We start from the raw sequence: 25,743 nt of genomic DNA, 5'->3' as shown, positions 1-25,743 counted from the left end.
ACAGGGACTTCGGAATTGTGGATACTGATGAGCAGGGCATAATCCCAATGGGGAACAAGCATCTAATCTGCTCTATGACCCCAGCTAAAGACGCTCACCGACCCCGCCCCAAAAAGGCATGTTGCGGACGATTTCTAAGTTCTTCTGAAGACCATAGAGTAGCATTTAAGTATTATAATCTTCTCGTATTCAGCCAACACGAAATCATCGACTTGGTCCTCTTTATATAATAGAAGTAGGTCTCTTCCAATAGATCAGAGACAATTATTAGTCACACAATATCAACATGATTTACATCACCCACTCCAGCCAACTAACTGAATTCTCTGGCGAGGAGGTTTCTGGATGGCTGGAAGGCTGAATAGAACTGCAATACCAACCAGATTGTCACAGTAGAGCGAGGTAGTTAGATGATATCCATTCTACAGCCAGTCAGAAATTAGTTTCGAGTCTAATGATATAGCAGGTGACTTGTCCTGAGGTTGATAATAAAATATACTATATAATATATTTCTGCTATTGGTGCTTGGTATTCATGAATAGATCAGGAAATTGCATGTCGACATACTATTCGTAGTCTCGTAGTCTCATCAACAACAAGAACCAGACCCTGAGAGTACCCCACTGGGAGAAGAACGTGCCGTGGACAAGAGATTAATTAGCTATATTTACTAAAAGAAACCCTTTCGGGGGCTATTAACTTAGGAAGACAAGTGGTCTGGTATTCTCCTGTAAACGCTTAGCGATTCTAGCGGTCGAGTTGAGAATGGGGGCCAAAGGGGGCTGTAAACTCATTTCCGCGGTGCCAGGCCCGGAGTAATAGCATCAAAACGGGGCAAATAGCCGCAACCAAGCTGAGCTTTAAAGGGTAATATCAGATGTATAAGGGAGAAGTTGTTAAGCAATGTACTTGCGGTTTTATATAGTTGCTAGAGAGCCGTGAAGACGGACCCGGGTAGTAGTTCCCATTCAGGCATGGCGTGGTCTAGTAAGTCTAAGAGAAATGATACTAATCCACAACAGGAAGCCAGCGGATGGGTACTAAACTCGAAGGATACGGTTGCTGAAAACGGCAGCGCCCTGATGAATATGAATTGTCCGACTAAGTGTGTAGGACAATATCATGGCATTCCCGGCGCCTAATGTCAAGTTACCGCACCTTCTGTATTTGGCTAGGTGTACCTATTAGAACGCTGCAACATTCTTCGTATGGTGCCATGTCATAATCACACTTATTCTTGCTTTCACCAGAACTTCCTGTGTAGCATGCTACACGAGAACATCCTCTCACTTTTACTAACAGGTTCCCAGAAGCTCAATCTAACTTCTAGCTTTCCCTTCATTGCATTATATGTTGAGGCATCTGCCAAAGTAGGCTTAGTCACGTGCCTAGCGCCCAGACCGCCCAGACCGACCACGTACAACACCCCCTTTCTTGCTCTGCGAGAGCACCTAGATAGCGACAATTCAACACACTCTTTTGCGGTAATTCGCATTCGTTTTTGATTGTTTCGTTGCTTTGCCTTACTGGTAATCTCGCGCCTCAACATTATATCATATTTTAACTCAGTGATTTAGTGTGTTAGCGTGGGTAGCTGAGAGCTAGAGCCTTGGAACGTTTTTTTTTAGAGATTTCTGAAACTATATCAGCTCCATATATCGAGCTCGAGTATTATGCCTGCATGCTGCGTCACAACCAGTAAGTGCTGCTTTTCGTACCATGCCTCATTTCCACGGTATTTCCATACACCCTCTATTCCAATTTTATAAAGTCTCCTTTACTGACAGATTCTGTCAGACAAAAGTAGCATCTATATGAGACTTGTATCCTTTCACGGCGAAGACCGCTGCTTCAGCTTTTTGGAGGCAATACTACAATATGTTAGAATATCTCATGAATTACGCCACAAGAAGTATACTTATGGTCTTCGAGAATGATGATAAGATCTGATGTAGTCCGAGCAAGGGTACGTACCAGATTCTTCAATGATGATCATTATTTTCAGCCTTTCATCCCGTCCGTAGCTGCCGGAACCAACGGCTTTGCAATGCTGTTGACTTTCGTTGCGGGAAAAAGGGCTCCATTTCCTTCCAAGATAACCCATAGTTTTTCAGTATGACAATGAGCTGATCTTCCACCTTTGTGAATCTTCCTCCTGTTCTTGGGTAACCCAGGTCAAGGCTAGAGGGACTAGCCATATCCGCACTTACGTGAGATTCGTCAAATTCAGGATGATGACGATCTTGTCTCCTGCATCCTGAGCACAGTGAAGAAGGGCGATATGTAAGGGTATCATTGCAATTTCCCGGCAGTATCTCGAGATAGCCACACACCGGTACCCTTCCCCGAGAGCAGGTATCTGGGCTTAGAAGGTCGGACCAACTACCCGAGCTATGCCGAGAGATAGATTGTGATGTGCAATCACATGAAGAGCAAGTGCGGGTAGTAGGCGTGGCAGTAAAGACTGGCGAGATACGTTGTGGATAGCGCCCTGTAGACTCTGTTGAATGAGACGCTGCAGGGTTCGACATCCCCCTTGAAGAGCTGGTCAGATGTCTGATGTGCCTGCGTTTGCGGGGACGCATCCCACAAACACGCTTGCGTGGATTGGTTAACGGTGCGAGGTCCTCTCCCGATTCGCTGGACTCTGTCCGAAAATCTGTGTCGCCAGGGTCATCATTGTCTGAGCCAGATTCTGCTAAATTTGCTTGCATCAGAGAACGGCGGCGTCGAGAGGGCACTACCACTTCAACAGTTGTTCTTCTGGGTCGGCCCGAGATTTCAGTGCTTTTTGCTTGGTTCTCCAGGAAGTGCATGTCGGCCCTTGGTCGTTCAGATGCCAAACACGTATCAGAGTGCTCTGACGTCGGTGACATATGTTTTGTACCTTGACCATTTAAACAACAAGGGGAGTTTGTCAGATCCATGCTGCAAGATCGGTTGCAACCTGGGATCTCGGGTCAATAAACATCTTCAGTTTTCTTGGACCAGAGCGAAAATAGGTTTAATGTGGATTATCTTACAGTCTTCCAGATTGGACGATCCAAGTTTACTCGGACTCCCGGGTTGTTGATCACCGGAGGCTAAGATTAGTGGTGCGGATTTTGCCTCCACTGCCTTGCTCGTGGACCTGAAATTGGAATATCCCGAATGGGATGCTTGTGGTTCAACGGTTGAAGAACTGGGTGCACATTTGCTATTACCACTTTTATTGCGTGTAGAAATGTGTTCGCCTTGTTCTTCTCGTACAGTATTTATCTGTTGTGCATCCGTATCCAGGTGCGCGACCTCTGCCCTTTCTGATGTGGAAGCCAGGAGTGCCTTTACACCTGGAGATATATCTTCAGGTTTGCCTCGTAATGAGACAGAACCCTCATTGGCTGGAGATGTAGGTGGGGGCTTTCTGGGAAGGGGATGGTTACCATGCATTGTAGTCGGTAACTGGGGGGCTTTCGAGTCTTTCTTGTTATTTTCTGTCTCAGAGTGGACATGAGAAGGCATAGAAGTTTCATCTGTGCGCGAGGTGAAGATTTTAGGCTGGTAGAAGCGAATGTGATTCATCCCGGCTGGGTAGAATAAATCCACGGTTGTTGACTGCAGCAGGATGATGTGAGGGCTAGTAGCATATAGACGCGACAGGATGATTCTGGTAGAGGCACTCAGCCAGGTTTGATGCTCAATACAATTTATATCAGGGAGCATACCCTCCTTTATACGACTGGGATGATGTTATCCACGGCAAAGGGACAAGCTTCCTGCGTCATCCTATACTTCATTGCTCTTATGCTGTGGCAAATTGTATCATCGCCCATTCCAATATAACATTCTTCGTATGCTGTATCTTAAGTTTAACTCGGGCTCAAGAGTGACGCAAGTGTTTAGCGCCTCCAAGAATTTTCTATGCGCGTATGGGGCCGTCGTGAAAATTTCCCAATATGTATAATTAGTATCAGTCTCCAAAGTCTAGAAGCAGGTGGTTTCATATCCACGGAAAGGGTAGTTGACCTGCAAGAAAATTTGGCGTAATCAAGTACAACGCGGCTGTAATTCTTTCTGAATATTCTGGAAAATATTCCACCCTGCAAAAGAATTTGTCATTTTGACCAAGCTGTAAATGAGGTTTTACTGAATAGTAGCAATTTCCATGAAGTGAATCTAGTATGTAACTACTGTACCAGACTGTGTCTAGTACAGAAAAGTCATCGACTTTTCTATCGAAAACGAACCATATGTCAGAAGTCTAGTATATTCAAAATCCGCAGATCCTCCTTACCAGCCGATACTTTAAATGTATGTAGCTGGTTATTGATGTTGTCCCCTGCTACAGTAATAACAAAGAGAATATTCAATCCACTGGAAAACTCTATTGTCCGACCATAGTTTAACTGATTGTTCTAGCCAGAATCGGGACCTTTAAAAAGTTTCCAGATCTTGATTCTGTCTGTCAGGCGAACGTTCCAATGACATCACAGATGTTTAAATGAATTATCATAGACAGTTTTTGTGGCCGACGAACTTGTGCGGTATGTAGGAAATTAACAATCCTGGGCCAGACCAGGGGCGGGGGGCGGCGCTGCTGAGTGGGTGGAGAAGAGGGTAATAGCAGCAAGCCTTCTTGCTGCAAAAACAGCCAGAGCACTCTACCACTTTCGGAAGCGTAGTTGCCCCGTTGGGCTAGAACTACCCACCAAGGAGACCATGGTCGGCTTGATGGGGCAGGGCCCACAACCTACCAGAAAGGGAAGCCGCAAAAGCGGCCAGGCTGCACCGGAGGAGAAATTATAAAATAAAAGTTAATATTTATAAAAATATTCACAAAATCTATAGACAAGGATAATATTTATTTAGAAAAAATAATTATATTTATAATAAATCTTAAGGATACTGAGGATAGCCGCGAGAAGTATTAGAATATTATAATTATAATATTTAATATAGAGAAGATCATACTAGAAATATCTTAAATATATATTATAAAATTTTTTATAAAATTTAATTACTATTACCTGAGATTCCGCGAAATCTAAATAATTTAAATATATTAAGTATCCACAGAAAAGTTTTTTATGGAAGAGAAAGAGATAGAATAAATATATATTATAATAATTTAAGATATTTATAAAAATCAGAAAAAGGAACTGCTTAAGTAATTATAAAAATTTTAAAAAATATTTATAAAAAAAGAAATCATATTATATTCTTCTTTATAATTAGAGATTAATCTAAAAATTAATTTTATAAAAAAATATAAATTTAAAACAGGTCTAATCTACAAGATATTTTCTATAAAATAAAAAATATTATAAAAATATTTATAAAAGTACTTGGTAAAAGAGTAGATCTAGAACTTTAAATTATTTATAAATATTTTAGTTTTATTTATAAAGAAAAAAAATAGAAGCCTGTAAATATATATTAATTATTATAAATTAAATAAATAAATTATTAAGAATAAATATTTTTTATTATAAATTAATAAATATATTAAATATCTTATAAAAATATTATAATTTATTTAACTTAATCTTTATAAAGCCTACTACAGAATAAGAATTATGAAAAATTATAAATAAAAAACAGTATTCTATATAAAATATAGACTGTTTAAATATATAATTATATTTTTTAAATTAATTAATATTCCTGCAGGATTTTAAGACTTTATAAATTTATTATTTACAGAGCACCTGGATCGCTTTATTATTATTTATTTAAATAATATTATAATATACTTATAAAATCTAGATATATATAAAAAACAGGTCTGTAAAATATTATAAATCCTAAAAAAAATAAATTTATATATAAAGTAAAGTAAATATTACTTTACAAAACTAGAGATTAATTTTTTAGATTTTATTATTAGCTGTAAAGATATATAAATAGAACTAGAATAGATTTAAATAATTTATAAATAATCTAAGCCACAGAATATAAAAGAAATCTTATAATTTATAAGCTTTATAAATTAATATTACTATTTTATATAGAGATATTTATAAATATTTAATTTACTTATTAATCTAACTAAGAAACCCCGCGAAGAAAAAAAAAGAAAATCTAATTCTAACTTCTTAATAAAAGAAGCCCGCGAGAGTTTTTATAAATTAAAAGATATATTTATAGAGAATATTATTATAACTTATTTCTAAAAAAAAAATAAATATATATTAAAACAGACATATTAATATTTATAATTAGTAGAATACTATTATAAAAAAATAAAAATAGCTAGTAGATACTAATTATATTCTATTTATAAAAAATAATTACAGTAAAGTAAAATTATAAAATTTTAGATTAAGAATTATTTATAATAATTAAATTCTTTAAAAAATAAAAATACTGGTTAGAAGAAGCAGATCTTACAGTAAAGATTATAATAAATTATAAAATATTAAAATACTTTACGACCAATAAAGAATTCTTATAAAAATAAATATAATAAATATAATATCTTATAATATTTAGATTCTATATTATATACTGCTCAGGAACTTAAAATCCCGTAGATATTCTATTATAATAATTAGATTATAAAAAAAAAATATCCGCGGAAGATCACAAGAAATTAGAAAAAATAATATTATAATAACTTTTTAATTTATTAAGAATATAATACAGAAAAAAAAATTTTATAATAATTAAATAAATCCTGACACATGGAAATATCCTGAACTAAAAATAATTTATAAAAAAAGAAATAATAAAGAAAACTATTCTTATAAAAATATTTTATTATAAAGACCTATCTGCAGAATTATTTAAGAAAATATTATAAATACTAGTCTAAGATAAACAGGTCCAGAGAATCTATAAAAAATTAAAAAATTCTATAAGCTTTAAATTTATAAGAGATAAAAAAGCAAATAAACTTATTAAATAGAAAAATTATAAAGACTTTTTCTGAAAATCAAGAAAGCTATATATTTTAAATAAACAGAAATTAAAATTATAAATATTTATAAAACTATATAATGACCTTATCACGGGATATTTTATAAATAGAAAAATAATAATACTAGTCTTACAAAAATTCTGGTAAACAGAAATTAGAAATTTTATATAAATATATTATAAAATTTACAGAGTCTGTTAAGAAGAAAGAATAATTTATAAAAAATAATAGAATTTATTAAAACTACTTCTAATATCTATAAAGTTATAAAAAGAAATTATAATAAGGTTTATTATTAATTTACTTGTGAGTACTAATACTATAAAGAATTTATAAAAAATCTTTAATAATATTTTAATAATAATAAATAAATATAATAAGATAATTTATTTTATTTTTTTATAAAAAAATCTTACAGGAGAGGATCTTACAAGAATCTTTAAAAAAAAAATTTTCTGATTATATAAAATATTTATAAAGATTATTATAAATTAAGATAATATATTTATAAAAAAATTCTAATTAGATTTTATATACATCCTTATAATAAAGTAAGAATTAAGTATAATTTATTACCTGTAAATAAACAGCTAAACAGAATATTTAAATAATATTTTTAAATAATACTTATAAAATTATATAAATTTTAAATAAGATAATTAGATTAATCTCTTATTACTTATAGAGTTTATATATAATAATTTTTTATAAACTTTAATTAAAAAAATATTATTTTATATTATTTCTATAAAGTACCTGTAAATAATTAGATTAAATTTTTATAAAAAAACTCAGGAAAAGACAGATACCTTTATAAAATTTAAAAAAATTAAGAATATTTATAAAAGAGTTAAGAAGAATCTGATTTTCATTTATAAAAAATAAAAAAAATATTATAATTATATAAAACAGTTCAAGAGCTTCATAATAAATTAAATAATTTAATTATTTATAAAACACCTTCCGCAAGAATAGACTAGTAAGAAATTAAACCTGTAAAATAGAGAATTATATTATATATTAAAAAGAATAAATATATAAGTTTATAAACTTAAATTATTTATAAATATTTAAGTTTATAATATATTTTATATTTTTCTATTTTATAAGTACTATAAAATAGACAAAGTAGATTTATAAAAATATTTTTATTTATAAAAGAAATTCTGTAAGTATTATTTAAAAATATTATTTATCTTATAAAAATAAAACCAGACTATAGAAATCTTAGTTAAATAAAAAAAATATTTTAATAAAAATAATATATAAAAATCTACTACAAATCTATATTATCTATAATTATATAAGAAGTTTATAGCCGGGGGACAGTCTTTATTACTAAAATAAAAAAAATAATAAAGATTATACCGCGAGAATAAAAAAAAAATCATTATTTAATTTTTTATAAATCTTAACTACCGGGCATCCCTATGTTATATATAAATAGAGTTTATATTATAAAATAAGAAATAGATTATACTAGTCTTATAATATATTTATTCTAATTATTACCAGAATAAATATATCTAATAATTAATATAAAAATAATTATTATACTTCTTACTATAACTATTATTAATATATATTATAAAAGCTAGAGTATTATCCCAGTTCTTATAATATATATTATATTCTTTATTAAGAGAAAGACATACTCTAGTTTAAATTATAAGAATAATCTTATAAAACTAGATATACTTTTTTAATTATTCTTATAAAATTTATTTAATAAAAAGCATAAATCAGAGAATAGATATTATTATTTAATAATATTTTTAACTAGAAAGCAGCTCCAGCACTTTCTAGAAAGAAAAACTAAATAAAATAATTAAATATATTATAAAATATCTAGTAAATTAGGACTCTATAAACAGTTTTATAAATTAATATAATAATTAATTTATAAATTTTATTATTTATAGAACTAGCTGGTCCCAAGTTACCCTAAAAATATTTATAAAAAATAAAAATAGTCTATAAATATAAAGATTTCTTGTAGTTAGAACTACTAATATATTAGTTAAAATATATTATTTCTTATAAATCTTATTTTTATAGAAGTTATAAGTAATAGGTATTACAGGAAACTAAATAATATTAAATATATCTATAAAAAATATAAATTATAATAAATTAATATTTATATATATACACAGAGACCTGTAGAAATAAAATAATTTATTATAATAGAAGATACAAGGACTGCAGGCAGAGAAAGAATTATATTAATAATAATAATAATAATAAATAACTATTACTATTAACTATGAATTTAATTAATATTATAAAAAAGAAGAAGCTTACTGCAGAAAAAAGACTAAAAAAAAGATTATAAATAATAAAAATAAATTAATAGAAAATAAAGTTATAATAATAATTATAAAACAGGCCTGTTTAGTAACAGCAGCAGTAATAATATATTAATATATAATAAAGAAATAAGTTTTATATAAAAATACTATACTATATAAGATATAATAATTATCTATAAAAGAATTATTTATTTTTTTTATTTATAGAAGAAGAGAGAGAGCAGGCAGTAATTATATATAATAAAAATAATAAATATTTTTTATTAAATTATATGAGAGAGGGATGTCAGTATAATACTATAAAAATATAAAAATATATTATATTTATTAGATAAGCTAGTTACTATAATATATAACAAGACATGCCGTGCCTGGTAGACTAGCTGGCTACTGTGGAATACAGTAAGATATACTGTATCTAGCAAGCTAGCTGGCTATTACAGAATATAAGAAAAGAAATTATATATAAATATTTTTACGGGGGAGGGGGGGAGGACAGAAAAAAAAATTATAAAAAAAAAAAAAAGATTAAATCCTGAGTAAAAAAAATCTATATAAAATTTTACTAGAAACCCTAAGCCCCGAGCCCTGATTTATATTCTAAAATAAATTTATTATTAATATATATTAAACTTTAAAAGATACTCTATAAGAAGTCTGAGACTTTATAATAAATTATAAAATTCTATAAGCAAGAAATAATATTCCATATATCTTATAGAAAATTTTATTAAAAGAAACTTATAAAAAAGATTTTATAAAAAATATATCTATAAGAAGCACTGGAGGAAGATAAGTAGTATATAAAATAAAATAAAATATTATAATAATATCTTATAACAAGGCTCTACGGGAGATAATATAAAAAAATCCTTATAAAAATATTATAAAATAAAAAAAATAAATAATCTTTTTTTTATTTAATTTCTTTTACAAAGATTTATAAATAGGGATTTTAATAATATCTAGTCCTTGTAAATAATAATATAGATTACTAGTCTTATAAAAAATATCTTGAATAGATAAATATTATAATTATTATTAATATTTATAGTCTTAGGGACCAAGACCTCGCAGGAAAAAAATAATTATAAAAATCTAAATTCTTATAATTCTTATAATTAAATTATTATAAAAAATATTTATACTGATAGCAGTCCTATTACAAGACTTAGTTAATATTATCATGTAATTCACAGACTGCTTGTAAATACTTAATCATTCATAAGTAGAGGATAGGATAATTAGTAATAATATTTTAAGAAAATAGACCCTACATTAATTCTCACAAATAAGATATACTCTTCACATTATCTCAATACATTCACCCTTATACTAAGACTATTATCTAATTAAATAAAAAGAATAACTGAGTAAATATAATTAATAAATTCTTAGTAAAAATATAGTAAACATATAAGAAAGTATTAAAAAATATTAAAAGATATATCAGAAACTATAATAATTAAAGAAAATTTAGTAAAATATTACTAGATAATCTATAAAATCATACTCAACTATTAATGATAAACTAGTTAAATAATATTTTATTAATATATTAATAAATATATTTTAAAATACTATTATAAGGTGACAGGCTGTATTTATATATATTAATAATTATAATTTATTATTATTTAATATTAATTTAGTTATAATTCAGAGATAGACTATCTATATAACTTTTTTAAAATTATTAAAAATTTTTTAAATATTTAATTAAGAATCTTAGCTAGTTTATTATTATTAAATTACAGATTAATTATAATTAAAATACTATTATAAAATAATTACTTTATTAAAGTTTATAAAATAAAGCCAGAATCACCGAATATGAAATATAGTTTTTTAATATTAACTTTTATAATTTTATAATATCTAGCCAGAAATGCTTTATAATTAACAGTATAATATTAATAAAATATTAATATAATAATTAATAATCAAGCTATTTCTTATATACTAATTTCTAGATAATTAAAAGATTATAGTAACAGTTATAAATTATTATTATTTAAATAAAAATCTAGCTAAGATATATGACGCAGTTATTAATAATATAAATAATATTTTTATTAAAATTTATAAAAATATTCTTTTTTTTATTTTTTATATTATAAAAAAAATAAATATAATACTAGTCCAGAAGCTTAACTAGCTTAGTAGTATTTTTTAAGATTTTTATAAAAATCTAATTATATTAATCCAGAAATATTAAAAAAAAATTTATAAATTTATATTATTTTGCAGCCGCTGCACTAGCTGTAATATTAATAATATAAAATAAATTTGTTTTTATTAAAAATATAATTAATTTTAAAGATTTTATATACTTCTATTTTTTCTGGTTTAAAATTTTTTATTAAAATATAAAGATAATATATATATTATAATTAATATAATTTAATTACTATAATATAAATAATATATAACTAGTTAATTACAGCTCTGCAGCAGTAATGATATATTTTATTAATTATATTAAAAGATTTAATATAAAACACGCAATTCAGAGATAAATAAAGTAAGAAATAAATATAAAACAGTATTTAATTATTAAATAATTAATATATAATAATGAAAATAATAAAAAATTAATAAAAAATTATAAAAAATAAATAAAATAATATTAAATTACCAAAGCAATAATAATCCCGGGATAAAAGAAAAGAAGAAAAAAAAATAATATAAAAAAATCTTTTATTTATATTTTTTCTTTCTTTATTACTTATTTATATAAATATAATTAAATATCTTTAAAGTTTTATAGAAATAATATATAATTTTATTTTTATAGTATTTCTTACAGATTCTTTATTTTTTATTATCAGATCTATATTATTCTGAATTAAAAATATATAAAATTATTTTTAATATCTGAGCTAGACAGCTCACCCCAGTAAAAAAGAATATTATTTATAATAAAATAATCTAGCTATCAGGATCTTGGGTATCAGAATAATATATTATAATAATTATAAAAGTTATAAAATTATTAGTAAAGATTCTATATCTCCCTAATATTTATAAGATACTAATTCCTTTAGAATAAGTTACTAATTTCTTAAGAATCAGTTTATTTTATGGATATAGGCTACCTTTGTCCTTATTTAATCAATCTACGATGTTTTATGGCTGATTCCTTACCTAGTTGACAGGCTTTCTACCCTGACAAGTAGATCCTATCACATAATCTAGAAGGTATTATTAAATTTAATAAAGATATTATAGTATTCTGAAAAAGATTTATAAGATTTTAAAAGTATTCTAGTTAATTAATAGTAGTAGAATTATCTGTTTTAAATACAGTAGAAGATAAATTAAATATAGATATTAATTATTTAAGCTAGATAACTGGATTCTAGAGTATAGATATTATTAATCTTAAATAATATTTAGTATAATTAGATTAGTAAGCTTATCTCTAATATCTTTTTATTTTATATAAGCTTTTTGAATATTATATAAGAGTTTATTCTTGAAATAACATATATAGAATGGATTCTAATAGCTTATATCAGATAGATAAAGTCCTGTAAAGATAATATATAAATTTAAATAAAAGAAATATAAATAATATTTAAGACTGCATAGCAAGATCTCTGCTAGATTAGATATAAGTTATTTATAAAAACTGCATATCCTTCTCTATCTTATACCGAGCCCATGTCACCTAGGATCAGTGTTTAAGCAGGGAGCTGCTGTGCCTGGTTGAGGAAGTTCCCTCCTATAACAAGAGTACCTGTTCTTCAACGTAGAGGAAAGAGTAGAGATAAGAAATATTTGCCTTTAATCGTTATCAAGTACACGTACGGTCTCATTAGGGTTCCCTAACTTCAACGCTGTCGGAGAACTATAGAAAAAAAATTTTCTTCAACGGACTGAATGTATCTTATGTTTCTTGAAGTAAGTGTCATAAAGGGTTTTCGATCATAATAAAATAGGAGGACCCGCTTGCGCTAGACCTACTACTCTGTAGATTGATTGGATGCCATCTATGGATGCATCGTTAAGTACATCGGTGCGCCAGATCATTGGTTAAGCATGTTATAAGGTGACAGGTCAACTTGACCAGCACCCACTGCACCACACTGTTCCTTCCGTGTGTTTTCATGTCCCTTTCGATAGAACTGCAGTTTTTCCTGGATAATCCCACGATCCATGTTCACTTCTCATGTTCTATCGTCTCCCATGTCAATCCTGTTTTTCATCTAAGACCTAAACCGAAAATGCTGGCTATGATTTGACCTGGAGGTTTGGGGGCTGTGCTTGGTGTACATGTCCAATGCACCCGCGGGGTGAAAGAGTAGGGCGGAAAATATCCTGTCAAACTCAGGCAGCAATGGTCAATTCAATTGGGACCAAGAATTAAAAACTCAGAAAACGTACTACAGAATGGATTCGCTGTAGTCAGCCAGCAACTATTAGCCTCCTGCAGGATTGTTTGGCTCATTTAAAGGAGCGTATACCGGGGCGTATTAATAAGCTTACGGATGCGGCGTATTATTAAGGCGTGCAAGATTCCTGCAGCGTATCCGAAGAGCAGAGCAGAGGATGATCAAGCGTATTCGTGACCGCCATCATTGAGCATACCCAATTCCAATTAACAAGATGGTGATAAATACGAGGCTGAACATGCAGATCAGAATGTCTGCCGTGTCGCACTGCCTCGATTTCAAATCAGTCGCTCGTACTGCGCCAGCAATAAAGTCTACTTAAACACCTGCTGCCCAGGTTCGAGATCCATACTCAGCAATCGAAGACCGTACACTTTCTGACATCCTGTTTGCATTCCCCTACCTACTAAATTGTTACAATGAAGACCTATACTCTTCCACTGGTCGCATTCGCGACATTCTGTCTTGCGTTTCCCGAGCTCGGGGATCATAAATTCCAAGCCCCAGGTCCTTTCGACAGTAGGACTTCAAGCCAGTGAAGTGATATTGCTAACAGTATGCTAACAAGATATGACAGGTCGCTCACCATGCCCTGGGTTGAATGCTCTCGCAAATCACGGCTATCTTCCCCGCGACGGCAAGAACATTGACTACGACTTAATCAACAAAGCTACACAAGATGCATACGGCTGGGCACCGGGTTCCTTCACCACCGTCGTTGACATGGTCTTCGAATTCAACATATCCACGACAAATCGTCCCAATGAGACTTTCCACCTGTTCGATCTCGCCAGACACGACACGATTGAAGTTGACGGCTCGCTCACGCGCAATGATATCTATTTCGGGGATGATGTCCACTTCGATGCTACCGTTTGGGCTCCTGTAGCCAAGGATCTGGGATTGGATGATATCCACTCGAATAGTCTGTTTGTGACGCCAGAGATAGCCGCTAAGGCTACGAAGAACCGCTACGATCTTGCAGAGAGGGTCAATCCGCAGTTCAATAACTCTGCGCTTCGACATGCGACTGAATATGGAACTACTGCGTTATATCTTCTGACCATATGGGATGGTGAGAACAACGCTGCCCAGAAATCGTGGGTCAAGGCTCTACTCGGTGAGTTTCTGGAGAGCGACTCTACAGGTTGGTAGTCACTGATAAGTGATAGGAGAGGATCGCATTCCGTACAGAGAGGGTTATCAGAAAGGGAACACGACAAAGAACCCTCAGACACTCGGTGCCATGACTCAGACCTTGCGTGATATAGTTGGTTGGAAGGCATGAGGGAGATTGGCATTCACAACTTCTATCAGTATCAGTATTGTATTTACGAATGAGCCGGTTGTTCTGGATAGGGGATAGTTCATCTGCTACAATAGAGGGCTCACATTGGGCGATTTCAGAAGACCTAGAGGAAAAGTCGGGCCAGGTAATACTCTCTGTGAGCTTGTTTACTCGGGATGTCACAGGAACAGGTTGAAGGTAGGAGATCATGGCACTTTTGATAGATCACCAAATACAATTTCGTCGAATGACTGGTACAGATTGCCTGGTTAGTTTCTTTCTCTTTCGGGCGGGTATTCTCTAGGGATTTAACATCGAGGAGCACAGGAACGGGTTGCAATCAACGCCTCCATAGGTCATAGAAGTTATGTCATTCTATGGCCCGAGGCTGTCGATGGGAGGATGCTCTAATTGAGTTCAGCCTAGGTCATGAGAGAGGGTGTTCTCGACATCTTTCATTCGCTATTATGTATCATGAAGGTTGCATCACTGGCTTGTTGAACATCGACTTGCCTTTGTATATCCAATCATATAAATGAAGCATAAGACTTTCCGAGGATGCGTCTTGCTACTCTTCCTCGCATAAAAACCTCCAATAAGTTAAGAGAGCGGAAAGTGGTACACTGCTTATGAGAGGCTCCGTCCGTTTATCTGGCCAAGGACCCTTCAAGGTTGCGGGTTCACAATAAAAGGATAGGTCTTTCATGGCAAAGAGTGTGACTGTCTGATCTTAGGTCTGTATGGTTTATTTTTAGGGTATCAATTGTGCAACAAGACCCGGTCATATCGACCCCGGCTTCCAGGTTCGCCAATATTCAAGTGCAGGCCGGTCTATAGCTAATGGTTTCTGTAGCCCTTTTCTGGCATGTTCTCGAGGCCTCACTGAACTGGTACTCTACTACCGCAACCCGCGGTGTGGTAGAGGGACGCTAATCGCACGCTGGGTGCACTCCTTCACCTCTCTGGTTTTGGCGAAAGGGCTTCCTAATGGCGGCCAACCCCCCGCCCACCACAACACCCGTATGCCACTCCCAGCGCTCCGAGTCTGTTTACTATGAGCCTACTCACTGATCATGTGCAAAACCCGCATATCAGTCCGGCTCAGCCCTGGGGGTGGCTCCAGATTCGGTCAGCCACCGCCAGGGCCGTCGCCTGTACCGACATATCTGGTATGAATTAGTCCACGGATTGGGTAAGTTGAGTCTACAGGTACAAGATAAAGTACTAGTCATGCCGGTATGTCAGCCGTTCTCAGTCTACACTAATTTCCCTGGATGCAACTCAAAGTCCTGCAGTGAACGCTGCATGAGATCTCATCTTAGCGATCAGCCAGGAAAGGAAGGTACATAGAGATTTGGGCCCCATTGGGAACCCTCCGATCCCTAGGAACACGAGACTCAAGAGCGGGTGGAATCACTTTACATTACTCTATTCCGGCTTCAGCTCCTCGGGAAATATAGTATAGCTTAGTATAGTATATTGATTGATACACAGACTGCGCAGACGGTGTCATCAGGCAGGCTCCGGCCTCTTCGACTGTGCTCCCTAACCCATGGAAAGGTAAGCTTTCCTGGTTGCGGCTGGTGCAGGCAGAGCAATATGGGTCACCCTCTCGTAATTGCAAGTAATAGCGAATTTGTGAGCCGTTTCTGCAGACAGACGCACCAGTGCTGGCAGGCGATTGCCCCCCTTAGCCTAGATTCGGGTTACGGTGAAGCGAGACCCCGGTCATGCAGGGATAGCAAAGCTGCCGACAGAGTCTCAGTCCCTCATTCTATACAAGGCCCAGCATTTCAAGCACGAGAACGTTTCTTCGTCAATTCGGAGTGACTGGCGCAGCCACTCCGTGCAGTGGGACTAGAATCGCCTTTACTCCGTAGATTGATAGCCGATTGTCCCCACATTCACCCGTCACTTCGTAATACGGAACAACTGATGCAGAATGTGAGACACACGGATGCTGCTTTAGGGATGGGTGGTTCTGCTAACCAGTAATTGAACGAATGGGGCGAGCGGGATGACATCCGGGCGGAGCAAAATGGTTGGAGAAGGAACAAGGGAGTGAAATAGGATCCATATTCCCAATGAGGGTTATCTAGAGCGTGTTAGTGCACTTTCATACGGGCTTGTTGGTTGGGTGGCAGCTCCTTCGTGAATCCACTATCAATCTAATTGGCGGGAGGTGATTGGAAGGATGTACAACTGCAGCTGCTGAGTGGGGAGCGACTTCCTCGGGGCGCCCGCTTAGCACTGCCAAGCCCGGCCAGTCAGAATCCCATAAGCAGTCCATAATGCATTAATAGTAAGTTAGTAACCCAGCAGCAGTACTCCGTCATAGTAGTGAGCCCCGAGAGCAGGAGCCCTAAACCCAACTCATCATAGTCACTCCAGTCCCGAGCCATCTGCAATACGAGATCCCCATCGCTTCGAGATGAGTAGATGCTTGACAATCATGACCCAATGCTGAGCATACCCTTCCATTTTTGGAGAGACCAGAGGCTTCCAGATGGTGGATGGGTCGGTATAAAGAAGTGCTCATCGCCCGGGTCAATAGAGAATCATCATAGACTCATCACTCCGAGAATCACAGCAAGCAAAGACCAAAGCCAGTCCAGCAGCACCTTCTCAGCTTCAAAATGCGTTTCAGCAACATTCTCGCAGCCTTGGCTCTTGGAGTCTCCTCGGTTCAGGCGTGGAACCGTATCGACAAGGACAATGCGGTAAGTCTTCGACAAGAACACACTCGTGCAATGAGATAATGAGTCTCTAACAATTCCCCCCAGGCCCTTCTTGTGATTGACCACCAGGTCGGTCTCACCCAGCTGGTGCGCGACTACAGCACCAACGACTTCCGCAACAACATCATTGCCCACGCCGCCATCGGCAAGGCCTTCGACCTTCCCACCATTTTGACCTCCTCCTCCGATACTGGCCCCAACGGTCTTCTCCTCAAGGAGATCACCGACATGCACCCCAACGCCACTTTCGTCCGCCGTCAAGGTGAGGTCAACGCCTGGGACAATGCTGAGTTCCGTGCTGCCGTCAAGGCTACTGGCAAGAAGCAGCTGATCATCGGTGGAATTGTCACTGAAGTTTGTAAGTCATCCTCTACCCATGCCGATATGAGCCCATCTGGAGGCTAATTATCCCAGGCACCGCTTTCTTGGCTCTCTCCCTGATCGATGAGGGCTACGAGGTGTATGCCAACACCGAGGCCAGCGGTACATTTGATGCCAAGCTCGCCATCGATGCCAACCGCCGCATGGAGAAGGCCGGTGTCACGCTGATGGGTATCTTCGCCATTGTCTGCGACCTCATGCGCGACTGGCGCAACACCCCCGGCTTGAACGAGCTCCTCCCCTGGTTCGACCAGTAAGTTTTTTTTCTTTCTGCATGAACTGATCGGATTTATGTTATTTGGTGCTAACCACCCCTGCAGGTATCAGTTCGCTTACGGTCTGGTTGCTCGCCACCACGCTGGTGCCATTCTCAACGGTACCCTGTCTGCTGTCGAGGAGACTCTGATCTAAACCTTATCCGCCACTCGAGCACTCCGGGCCTGATGGCCTGTAGAGCACATCTGGAGATGGTGGCTTTTGCCCTTGGTGGGTATCCGACCGCAGCCCCCTTGTCAAGATAAGCCTCGGATTTGGTTCTAGTGGCTCTGGCTGTGGTCTTGGGTGTTCGAACTATATTGCAGTCTAGTAATAGAAAACTGACGGAATTTTTGAATAATGCGTTCGATGACAGCTGACAGCTAACTCACTGATGTCTATGTAGTAAATCTGTAAGCCAGGGTCGGGATCCATTGTCAAGTAGTCTAAGGGACTCTTCACACCCTTTTGATCCACTCAGATTCCCCCCCTAAAGATGCTATCATCTAATTATGACACCAGTCTGAGTACTCAACTCTTGCAATCTGTTCAATAGCAAACGCAATTGAATGCATAGCCCGGAACGAATGTAGCGCTTGTTTCTTTGCTTAGGTCACTTATATTGCTTGAATCTACAACCTCATGAATGGGCGGCATTATTGCTGTTTGACGGTCCAAAGTTTGAGCAAACTGACGGGATACCATTCCACAGCACCTGATGTCACATTGCCACAAGGGCTGGTAAATTTGATTAATGACTTGTCTAATTTCTTCAGGGTTAGATACTGATGAGGCTGTCCAGTATCTCTTGACGGGCACAAGCAAATCGAATTGCCACATTATGGACCGACAATCTTACAACTAATTTTAAGAGTCCAATCCTTCGCAATCTGAGGCTAATTTCATCTGTAGTCCATTCGTCACCATGCATCTTACTGTGCCCTTTAGGAGTGAATGCTCCAGTACTTGCATTCGAGCTAACCGCTCGGCTAACTGGTAAAATACTAGCATTCTGAGTCAACAGACTCAGAACGCGCACACTTATAAGCTTGTTAGGTGAATGTGAGCGGATTCTCATAATATATACTCAGTGAACTAACAGTAGCAAGGGGCGAGCACTAAAACGGAAAGGGAGAGAAAGCCATTGACCTGACAAAGAATTAGGTACATATGTGGTTAAAGTAACACTGGTAAGATAAAGTCATTCACTTAAGGGTTAGTAGTCATCCAATATCGGGACTAGACTGAGCTTACAGTAAATACCAGATGCAGTTACTCCCATTATAGAAAGTACAGTCTGATGTCCTCCTCCGCCACCCAGTGCAAGTGTATATAGTATCTTACCCCACGGTGACTCCATCACGCTTTGATGAATCATCCTTTGAAAATGTCCATCATCATGGTTGGCCAGATGTGTGTGCAAGGTACTCCTTTAGAAAAGCTTTCTGGTGCTGCAGTAAAAGCTGCAGCTAAAGTTAATAAGCTTATTCTAAAGGACTTTAATAATAAAATCAGTGTACACCCGCTGTGGATCTAATAGAATTATTATAGTTTAAGCTCAAGACCTATCCCCCTCTATATGAGGTTTTTATTGATTTGGTTATGTAGACTATCTTAATAAAAAATATTAATATTCCAGCTGGTCTATTACTATTCTAAATATTATTAAATCTGCTGTAACTTTTAATATATAAATATTTATATTATATTTAAATAAATAAATAAGCTTTACTTTCTAATTATATAATATTTTATTATCTGTAAATTATATCATTGAAATAGAATCTATATTAAGAATAGAGTGGGCATACCTGACTGTTATACCTTAACCGTAACCTGACCGTTAACCGGCGGTCAGGTTAAGGTATAAAAAACTCTTAACCGTCAGGTATAACAGTTAATGAATCTTAACCGCGGTTAACCTGGATTCGCTTATTTAACTTATTAGGAATCCGGTGCGGAGCGGCAGAAAATTACTGTCTTAAGCTAACTTAATATAACTAGATTAATGCCTGATTTTGCCTGATTTTGCCTGATTTCTGCCTGATTCAGATAAGATGGTTAACCGTACGGTTAATAGTCAGATATATATATTTTCTATACCTGACCGTTAACCTGATGGTCAGGTATGAAAATTGCTGATAACCTGACCTGACCTGGCCATTGCCCACTCTAATTAAGAATTAAGATAAGATAATTTTAATATTAATTTATAAAACTTCTCAGCTGTTTTTTTCACGTTCTTTATTACTAGAGTAAAAAATAAGATTAATTATATAATAGTCAGATTTAAAAAAAATAATTTTAAATTAGTTGTGTAGTTTAATAATCTTAATATATTATTTTAAATTAATTATTATTACCGCGCAGAAATGAAGTGGATAATAAAATTTTAATAAATAAAATTATTTAATATTATATAATCAAGATAATAGCTTATCTTTCTTTAAAAAATACTTATTCTAATTTATATCCAGTTATATAATTATAAAATAATCTTATCTACTAGCTTATCTAAGCAGTATCCATCCATCTTCTGGCCACGTTTAAGCCACACACCGGGAGGTTAGTAGTTAGATAGGTGACCACCAGCAAATCCCTTCTCTTGTATGTATTTTTCTCTTTTTGCTTTTCTTTTTTCTACCCAACTTTCTTCTCTATCTGGTCTAACAAATGAATTTCTTATACTCAAAGACTGAGTGACGTAAATGGTGAAACAGCGGTGATTTTTCTGGTCCCATCCTTGGCACAGCGATGATAGTGTTACCGCTTCTCGCATCGTCCAGGATGATGTGCATTAAACAGAGCGCTTTCGGGCGGTCTGGCCTCTTTAACTCGATGTCCTTGAATTACTTTTTGAAATCCACCACAAACACATCCACAATACCAGGGCCACACCCGAGAGCCCAAGAATGAAAGGCTGCAGAATCTGGACCCCTCTGGCTTCTGCGACTGCACCAATCGCCGACGGCATCAATGCTGCTCCAGCCCCTCCGATCGCCGAGGCAAACCCGATCGAGCTCACGTGCAGTGATTGGGGAAGCAGCTTGGTGGCCACTGCAATGAGGACCGGGAATAGAGGGCCAAGAAAGAAGCCTTGCAGGGAGACTGCGACTGCCGAGACGTTGAAATTTGGCACGAGCCAGAAGATGAAGCCGAAAATTATCGCCAACACGGAATATAGCTGCAGAAAATGAGCATGAGCTAAGACCAAACTCACTGATCAGGGTGGAAAGGGTGAGAGGCGACATACTGTAACAGCCGGTTCTTCGCCTATTATCGGCGTAACAAATCCGAGGAAAATGCGGCCACAGGTGATGCCCAGCCAGAATCCTGTAACAGCCATGCCGCTGGCAAATGGGCTACCATGGCGTACCTGCATCATGAAGGCCACTGTCCATCCGCCCAAAGCGACTTCAATGCCGACGTAAATGAGCAGGAAGAGCGCGCAGATCCAAGTCACCCGAGCATAGGGCTGTTGGAAAAGAGCACGTTTCAGGCTACCATGTTCGCTGTCATCGGAATCATCGCCCGCTCCTCTGGCGATCGGTCTATCATCCCAGAAGGCGATGGTGCAGATAACAGCTTCCATAGTAGCGCACACAGCCTATATCCATATGAGCAAGTAGCGAAGGTAGTAGACATCGAAAGGTAGTACCATAATAGTGTAAAAGTAGAACCACGGAACATTGGCCTTAGTTACCAGTCCGGACACGATCAATGGGCTTAGTACAGCTCCCAGTCCATACAAACCATGAAGCATCCCCAGTAATTCATTCGATCGAGACAGGCTGCTTATCCAAGCGTTCCATCCCGAGTCTGCTAACCCGTTCCCGAACCCAGACAGCACAAAAGATACCACAACGATAGGGAATCGAGGATGCAAGGAGACGATACTAAACGTTAGCAAGTGGCAGGCCGCTGAAATGAAAGCGATACCGCGACGGCCCACTTGGACGTGAACTTCGCTGTTCAGGAGTGCCGCAAGCGTGTAGCCACAAATGGGAGATAGGAATAGAAGCGAAACGGTGCCGTGTGAGATGTCGTAGTATTTTTCAAGCTTTCTACTCAACAGCTTATCCACAACAGGATGGCGATATTGCACTTACGTAGGGAATTAAAGGCTGGACAATTATTAGTTTCAATAACGGCAAGTCTGTTCTTCTCTACAGTCCTTACCCCATATGCTGCATCACCCGCACCCATGATCAGAAATGTCCAGAAGACAGCTAGAACTTTGAGGACATGGGAGCCGGGTCCCTGCCGCCGTTTACTGTGGCTCAGTGGATGCTCAACATCACTTGGGTGAGGGTGTTGAGGTCTGTGCCCCAGCAAGGGGCTGTCGACTGTGGACATTGCGTTGCCCTCCAAGAAGGATGAATTTTATAATTTGATTTTGAGAGTGTGTTAAGTGGGGTATTAAATCCTGGCTGTGGTTTAGGATACACCGGTACTGGAGAGTTTGAAATGTTGGGATCATTTGTTAGCTGGTTGGCGAACTGATAATCAACCCCGCAGACCCTCTAATAAGCGCCCGTGCTACCGTGCATTAATAATTGAGTGGTTGGCTGATTGGCGTGTCATGCAGCATGGATCCACTACTGCTGATGGGATGCCGAGATTGGCGCGAGTAGGGCCAGTTGGGGTCTCTTACGAGCTGCTTTCTTTGTCATGATCGGACCTAAATCAAAACAAGGTTATCCCGCTGATCAAAAGTCTTTTTGACATTGTATGACGGTATGAAAGCATGGACCAGCCGGTTTCGGGAGTGTTGAAGCAAACATTTCACGGAAAAGGGATAATCACGAAGGACGTGACTTGCAATCTGGCACGGAAGAGAGCGGTGTATCGGTCAATGAGACCAGAAGTCGGTGTAACAGAGACATTTTCTGCCCCATCTACAGATCACTGATATTGTTATTCTGCAAAGCAAGAATGTACCTGAATAATGAAGCGGCATTTTTAGTATTTTGTAATGTGGTCGAAGACAGATCCTCTTCATCACGCATATACATAATCTGCGTTGTAGTGATGCTTTTCTGCGAGCAAGTCCCAATGGCTGCACCACATGCAAGACCAATTTATTACAGGATGGCTTCAATGACTCTGTTGCAGTAGACAGTCATTCAGGTAACTGCGTGGACACACAATCATAGCGCAGTGTGCATTCGACTCTTTGGATGCCATAAACAGAGAAGGATTATGCCATTTATACACATACTCCAAACCAGTTTAGGCTTCTAATTCTCCACTCGGTACTGCAGGGACTGTATAACTGTGGGGACAGCAATTATAGATTTGTCCGCCAGCATTCCTGGACCCATACTCTCCCGCTCTTACGAGAGCATCGGGTAAGCATCACTAAACATATACCACTAAATCATTATGCGATAGAGTGGCAGCAGCAGAAAGAGTCCGCGTCTCCACTTGCAGGCACCCGCGTCTGACATGCCGGGATTTGGCTGGACGCCAGGCTCATAACCCTCGTCGGGTCTAATGTGGTGGTCTCATGTACTCTATGCAATGTGAGAGACGACAGTGCACCAGATAAGGGTCTGAACGGCATGATGAACACCGGTATCAGGAAATTAACAGCCAATAAGAAGATGCACATGGTACTGTTTTATATCCCTATCTGCCATCTCATCTCTTTGACATGTACAATGCGTATGTGGAATTCACAATGTAAGTATTCGAAGCATAATCTTGAATGGTCCTATTATGGATATTGGGGGCTTCAGAACTGCCTTGTGATTTAGTATAGTTTTGAGCATGACCCTAAATATATAATATGTCATATTGACAGGGTTTGGTGCTACAATGTGAAGTAGCCACAAGTGAATCCCGACCTGTACGAAAATCAGTCTACACTATTTTCAATTCATATTTTCTTATGACCGAGCACCTAGTAGCTTTCGTAGCACTACATACGGCCATTATATGGCAATGATCTAAAAATTCAATTAAGTTCTGCCAATTGAGGCGGTGGTGGGGCTCCACCGAACTAAGTGGACGCTCATCATAGTGACGTATCCAATTATCGATCTACGTATAGTGTACAACACCAACATTGATTTTTATTACTGTTCTCTGTTTCATTGCCGCTAGCCTGTCTGGCTATTGTGTAGCTAGTGTGTCGGGTAGAAGCTCGCAACTGCTGGAAGAGTCAGGTAATCAAAGTATATTCCAGAGTCGTTTGTAGAGGAATTGAGAAATTGTGTGTACTACTAGGAGGCATGACATTATATGCAACAACTGGTAATCACCGCACACTTGGAGAGATTAGTCTCAATCCAGCCTCAAAACAACTGCCCCGCCCACCTTACATATCTATCCATCTTTTTAGTAAATAGGACCTTCTCTCAGAATCGTCCTCAAGGGGAAGTTCTGATACCCCCACCCCGCTACATTCATAGCGTTCAACAAAGCGGCTAGAGCGTTGCTTGATACTATCGATTTATAGCATCAGCATGACATATTTGTTTCAAAAGAACATCATCAGTATACACAGTATGTGGATATAGATCATCTTGCAAATTGCGCTAGGTATGCATGAAGTCTCCACCTACTTTGGAGATGGCTTCACGGAATACTATTTTCGGAACTGATCGGGTCGCCATCACGAACCTTACCAGATCAGACCCACAGACAGTTCATCTCATTCATTGCAGATGAACACATGTTCATAGTCATGATGATATCAATCTTGTCGACAATCAAGTACATGGAAACCTCTGGAGAAGCATATAAGCCACGTCTTCCTCTAATCCCGACGGTCGAAAGATTCTACCAGACAACCTCTAGCAACATACCATCACTGAAACCAGTATACTATTATATATCCGCACATTCACGTTCACAATCACAATGGGCCGCACTTATCGTACTCACCACCCCAAATTCGCCCCCGGCAACACCGTCAACTTGCGCAGTTATCGCCGCAGCCTGCCCTTCCAGCGCGATGACGAGGGTAACATCACCGCCTACGACAAGCTCCTGAACGATTCTCGCAAGAATGTCGAACACTACGATTCATCCGGCACCCTATACGCAAATGCCACGGAAGCACTACAGGGTGACCGGTTCTACGTTGAGCAAGGTGACAGTGGATACCGGTTCAAGGAGACCGAGACGGGAAAATATCTAGCGCTGAAGGGACAGTATGTAGTGCCCTCATTCCTACCTTGGCATGGCACAAGCTGACTACTATGGTATCTCTACTAGTTGGATTGGACTCGATGATGAAGGAACAGATCTCTGGTTCGAGGAGTGGCCAAAGGAGGAAGGCAGGTATATCATCACGCCGCGAGGCGATAATATCTATCCTGGTGATGGGCCGGGATATCACCTATGGTTCGAGGGGGCGCCGGATGCAGTGTTTCGGAATGGTGACGATGATTTGAATGTCAAGGGGGAGGGGCAGCATGCGATCTTTTGGATTGATACTTTGGTGGGGCTGTAAGCGTTTGAGCT

General features: G+C 36.7%; 5 protein-coding genes across 5 annotated transcripts; 3 read left to right on the top strand and 2 right to left on the bottom strand.

Annotated features, from left to right (window-relative positions):
- Window positions 1–2,010: 2,010 nt before the first annotated feature.
- On the bottom strand, window positions 2,011–3,703 carry AKAW2_50589S (uncharacterized protein; the record flags this gene model as incomplete). The annotated part of the gene is made up of 2 exons (XM_041690424.1): window positions 2,011–2,948; window positions 3,025–3,703. 2 exons carry the CDS (start codon window positions 3,701–3,703, stop codon window positions 2,011–2,013), a joined length of 1,617 nt encoding a protein of 538 aa, XP_041544010.1.
- Window positions 3,704–14,027: 10,324 nt separating this feature from the next.
- Window positions 14,028–14,896, top strand: AKAW2_50588A (peroxidase family protein; the record flags this gene model as incomplete). The annotated part of the gene is made up of 3 exons (XM_041690422.1): window positions 14,028–14,127; window positions 14,186–14,728; window positions 14,781–14,896. The coding sequence occupies 3 exons, from the start codon at window positions 14,028–14,030 to the stop codon at window positions 14,894–14,896; spliced, it is 759 nt and encodes a 252-aa protein (XP_041544009.1).
- A 2,636-nt stretch (window positions 14,897–17,532) lies between these two features.
- Window positions 17,533–18,426, top strand: AKAW2_50587A (putative isochorismatase family hydrolase; the record flags this gene model as incomplete). The annotated part of the gene is made up of 4 exons (XM_041690421.1): window positions 17,533–17,616; window positions 17,680–17,992; window positions 18,049–18,268; window positions 18,336–18,426. 4 exons carry the CDS (start codon window positions 17,533–17,535, stop codon window positions 18,424–18,426), a joined length of 708 nt encoding a protein of 235 aa, XP_041544008.1.
- A 2,674-nt stretch (window positions 18,427–21,100) lies between these two features.
- AKAW2_50586S (MFS transporter) lies at window positions 21,101–22,626 on the bottom strand (the record flags this gene model as incomplete). The annotated part of the gene is made up of 5 exons (XM_041690420.1): window positions 21,101–21,454; window positions 21,524–21,877; window positions 21,929–22,330; window positions 22,380–22,394; window positions 22,450–22,626. The coding sequence occupies 5 exons, from the start codon at window positions 22,624–22,626 to the stop codon at window positions 21,101–21,103; spliced, it is 1,302 nt and encodes a 433-aa protein (XP_041544007.1).
- Window positions 22,627–25,137: 2,511 nt separating this feature from the next.
- On the top strand, window positions 25,138–25,732 carry AKAW2_50585A (uncharacterized protein; the record flags this gene model as incomplete). The annotated part of the gene is made up of 2 exons (XM_041690419.1): window positions 25,138–25,430; window positions 25,495–25,732. The coding sequence occupies 2 exons, from the start codon at window positions 25,138–25,140 to the stop codon at window positions 25,730–25,732; spliced, it is 531 nt and encodes a 176-aa protein (XP_041544006.1).
- Window positions 25,733–25,743: the final 11 nt, after the last annotated feature.

Source organism: Aspergillus luchuensis, chromosome 5 (assembly GCF_016861625.1).
Source record: "Aspergillus luchuensis IFO 4308 DNA, chromosome 5, nearly complete sequence".
NCBI lineage: Eukaryota > Fungi > Ascomycota > Eurotiomycetes > Eurotiales > Aspergillaceae > Aspergillus > Aspergillus luchuensis.
Note: the sequence above shows the minus strand (reverse complement) of the source record. Positions and strands in the feature narration are given on the sequence as shown.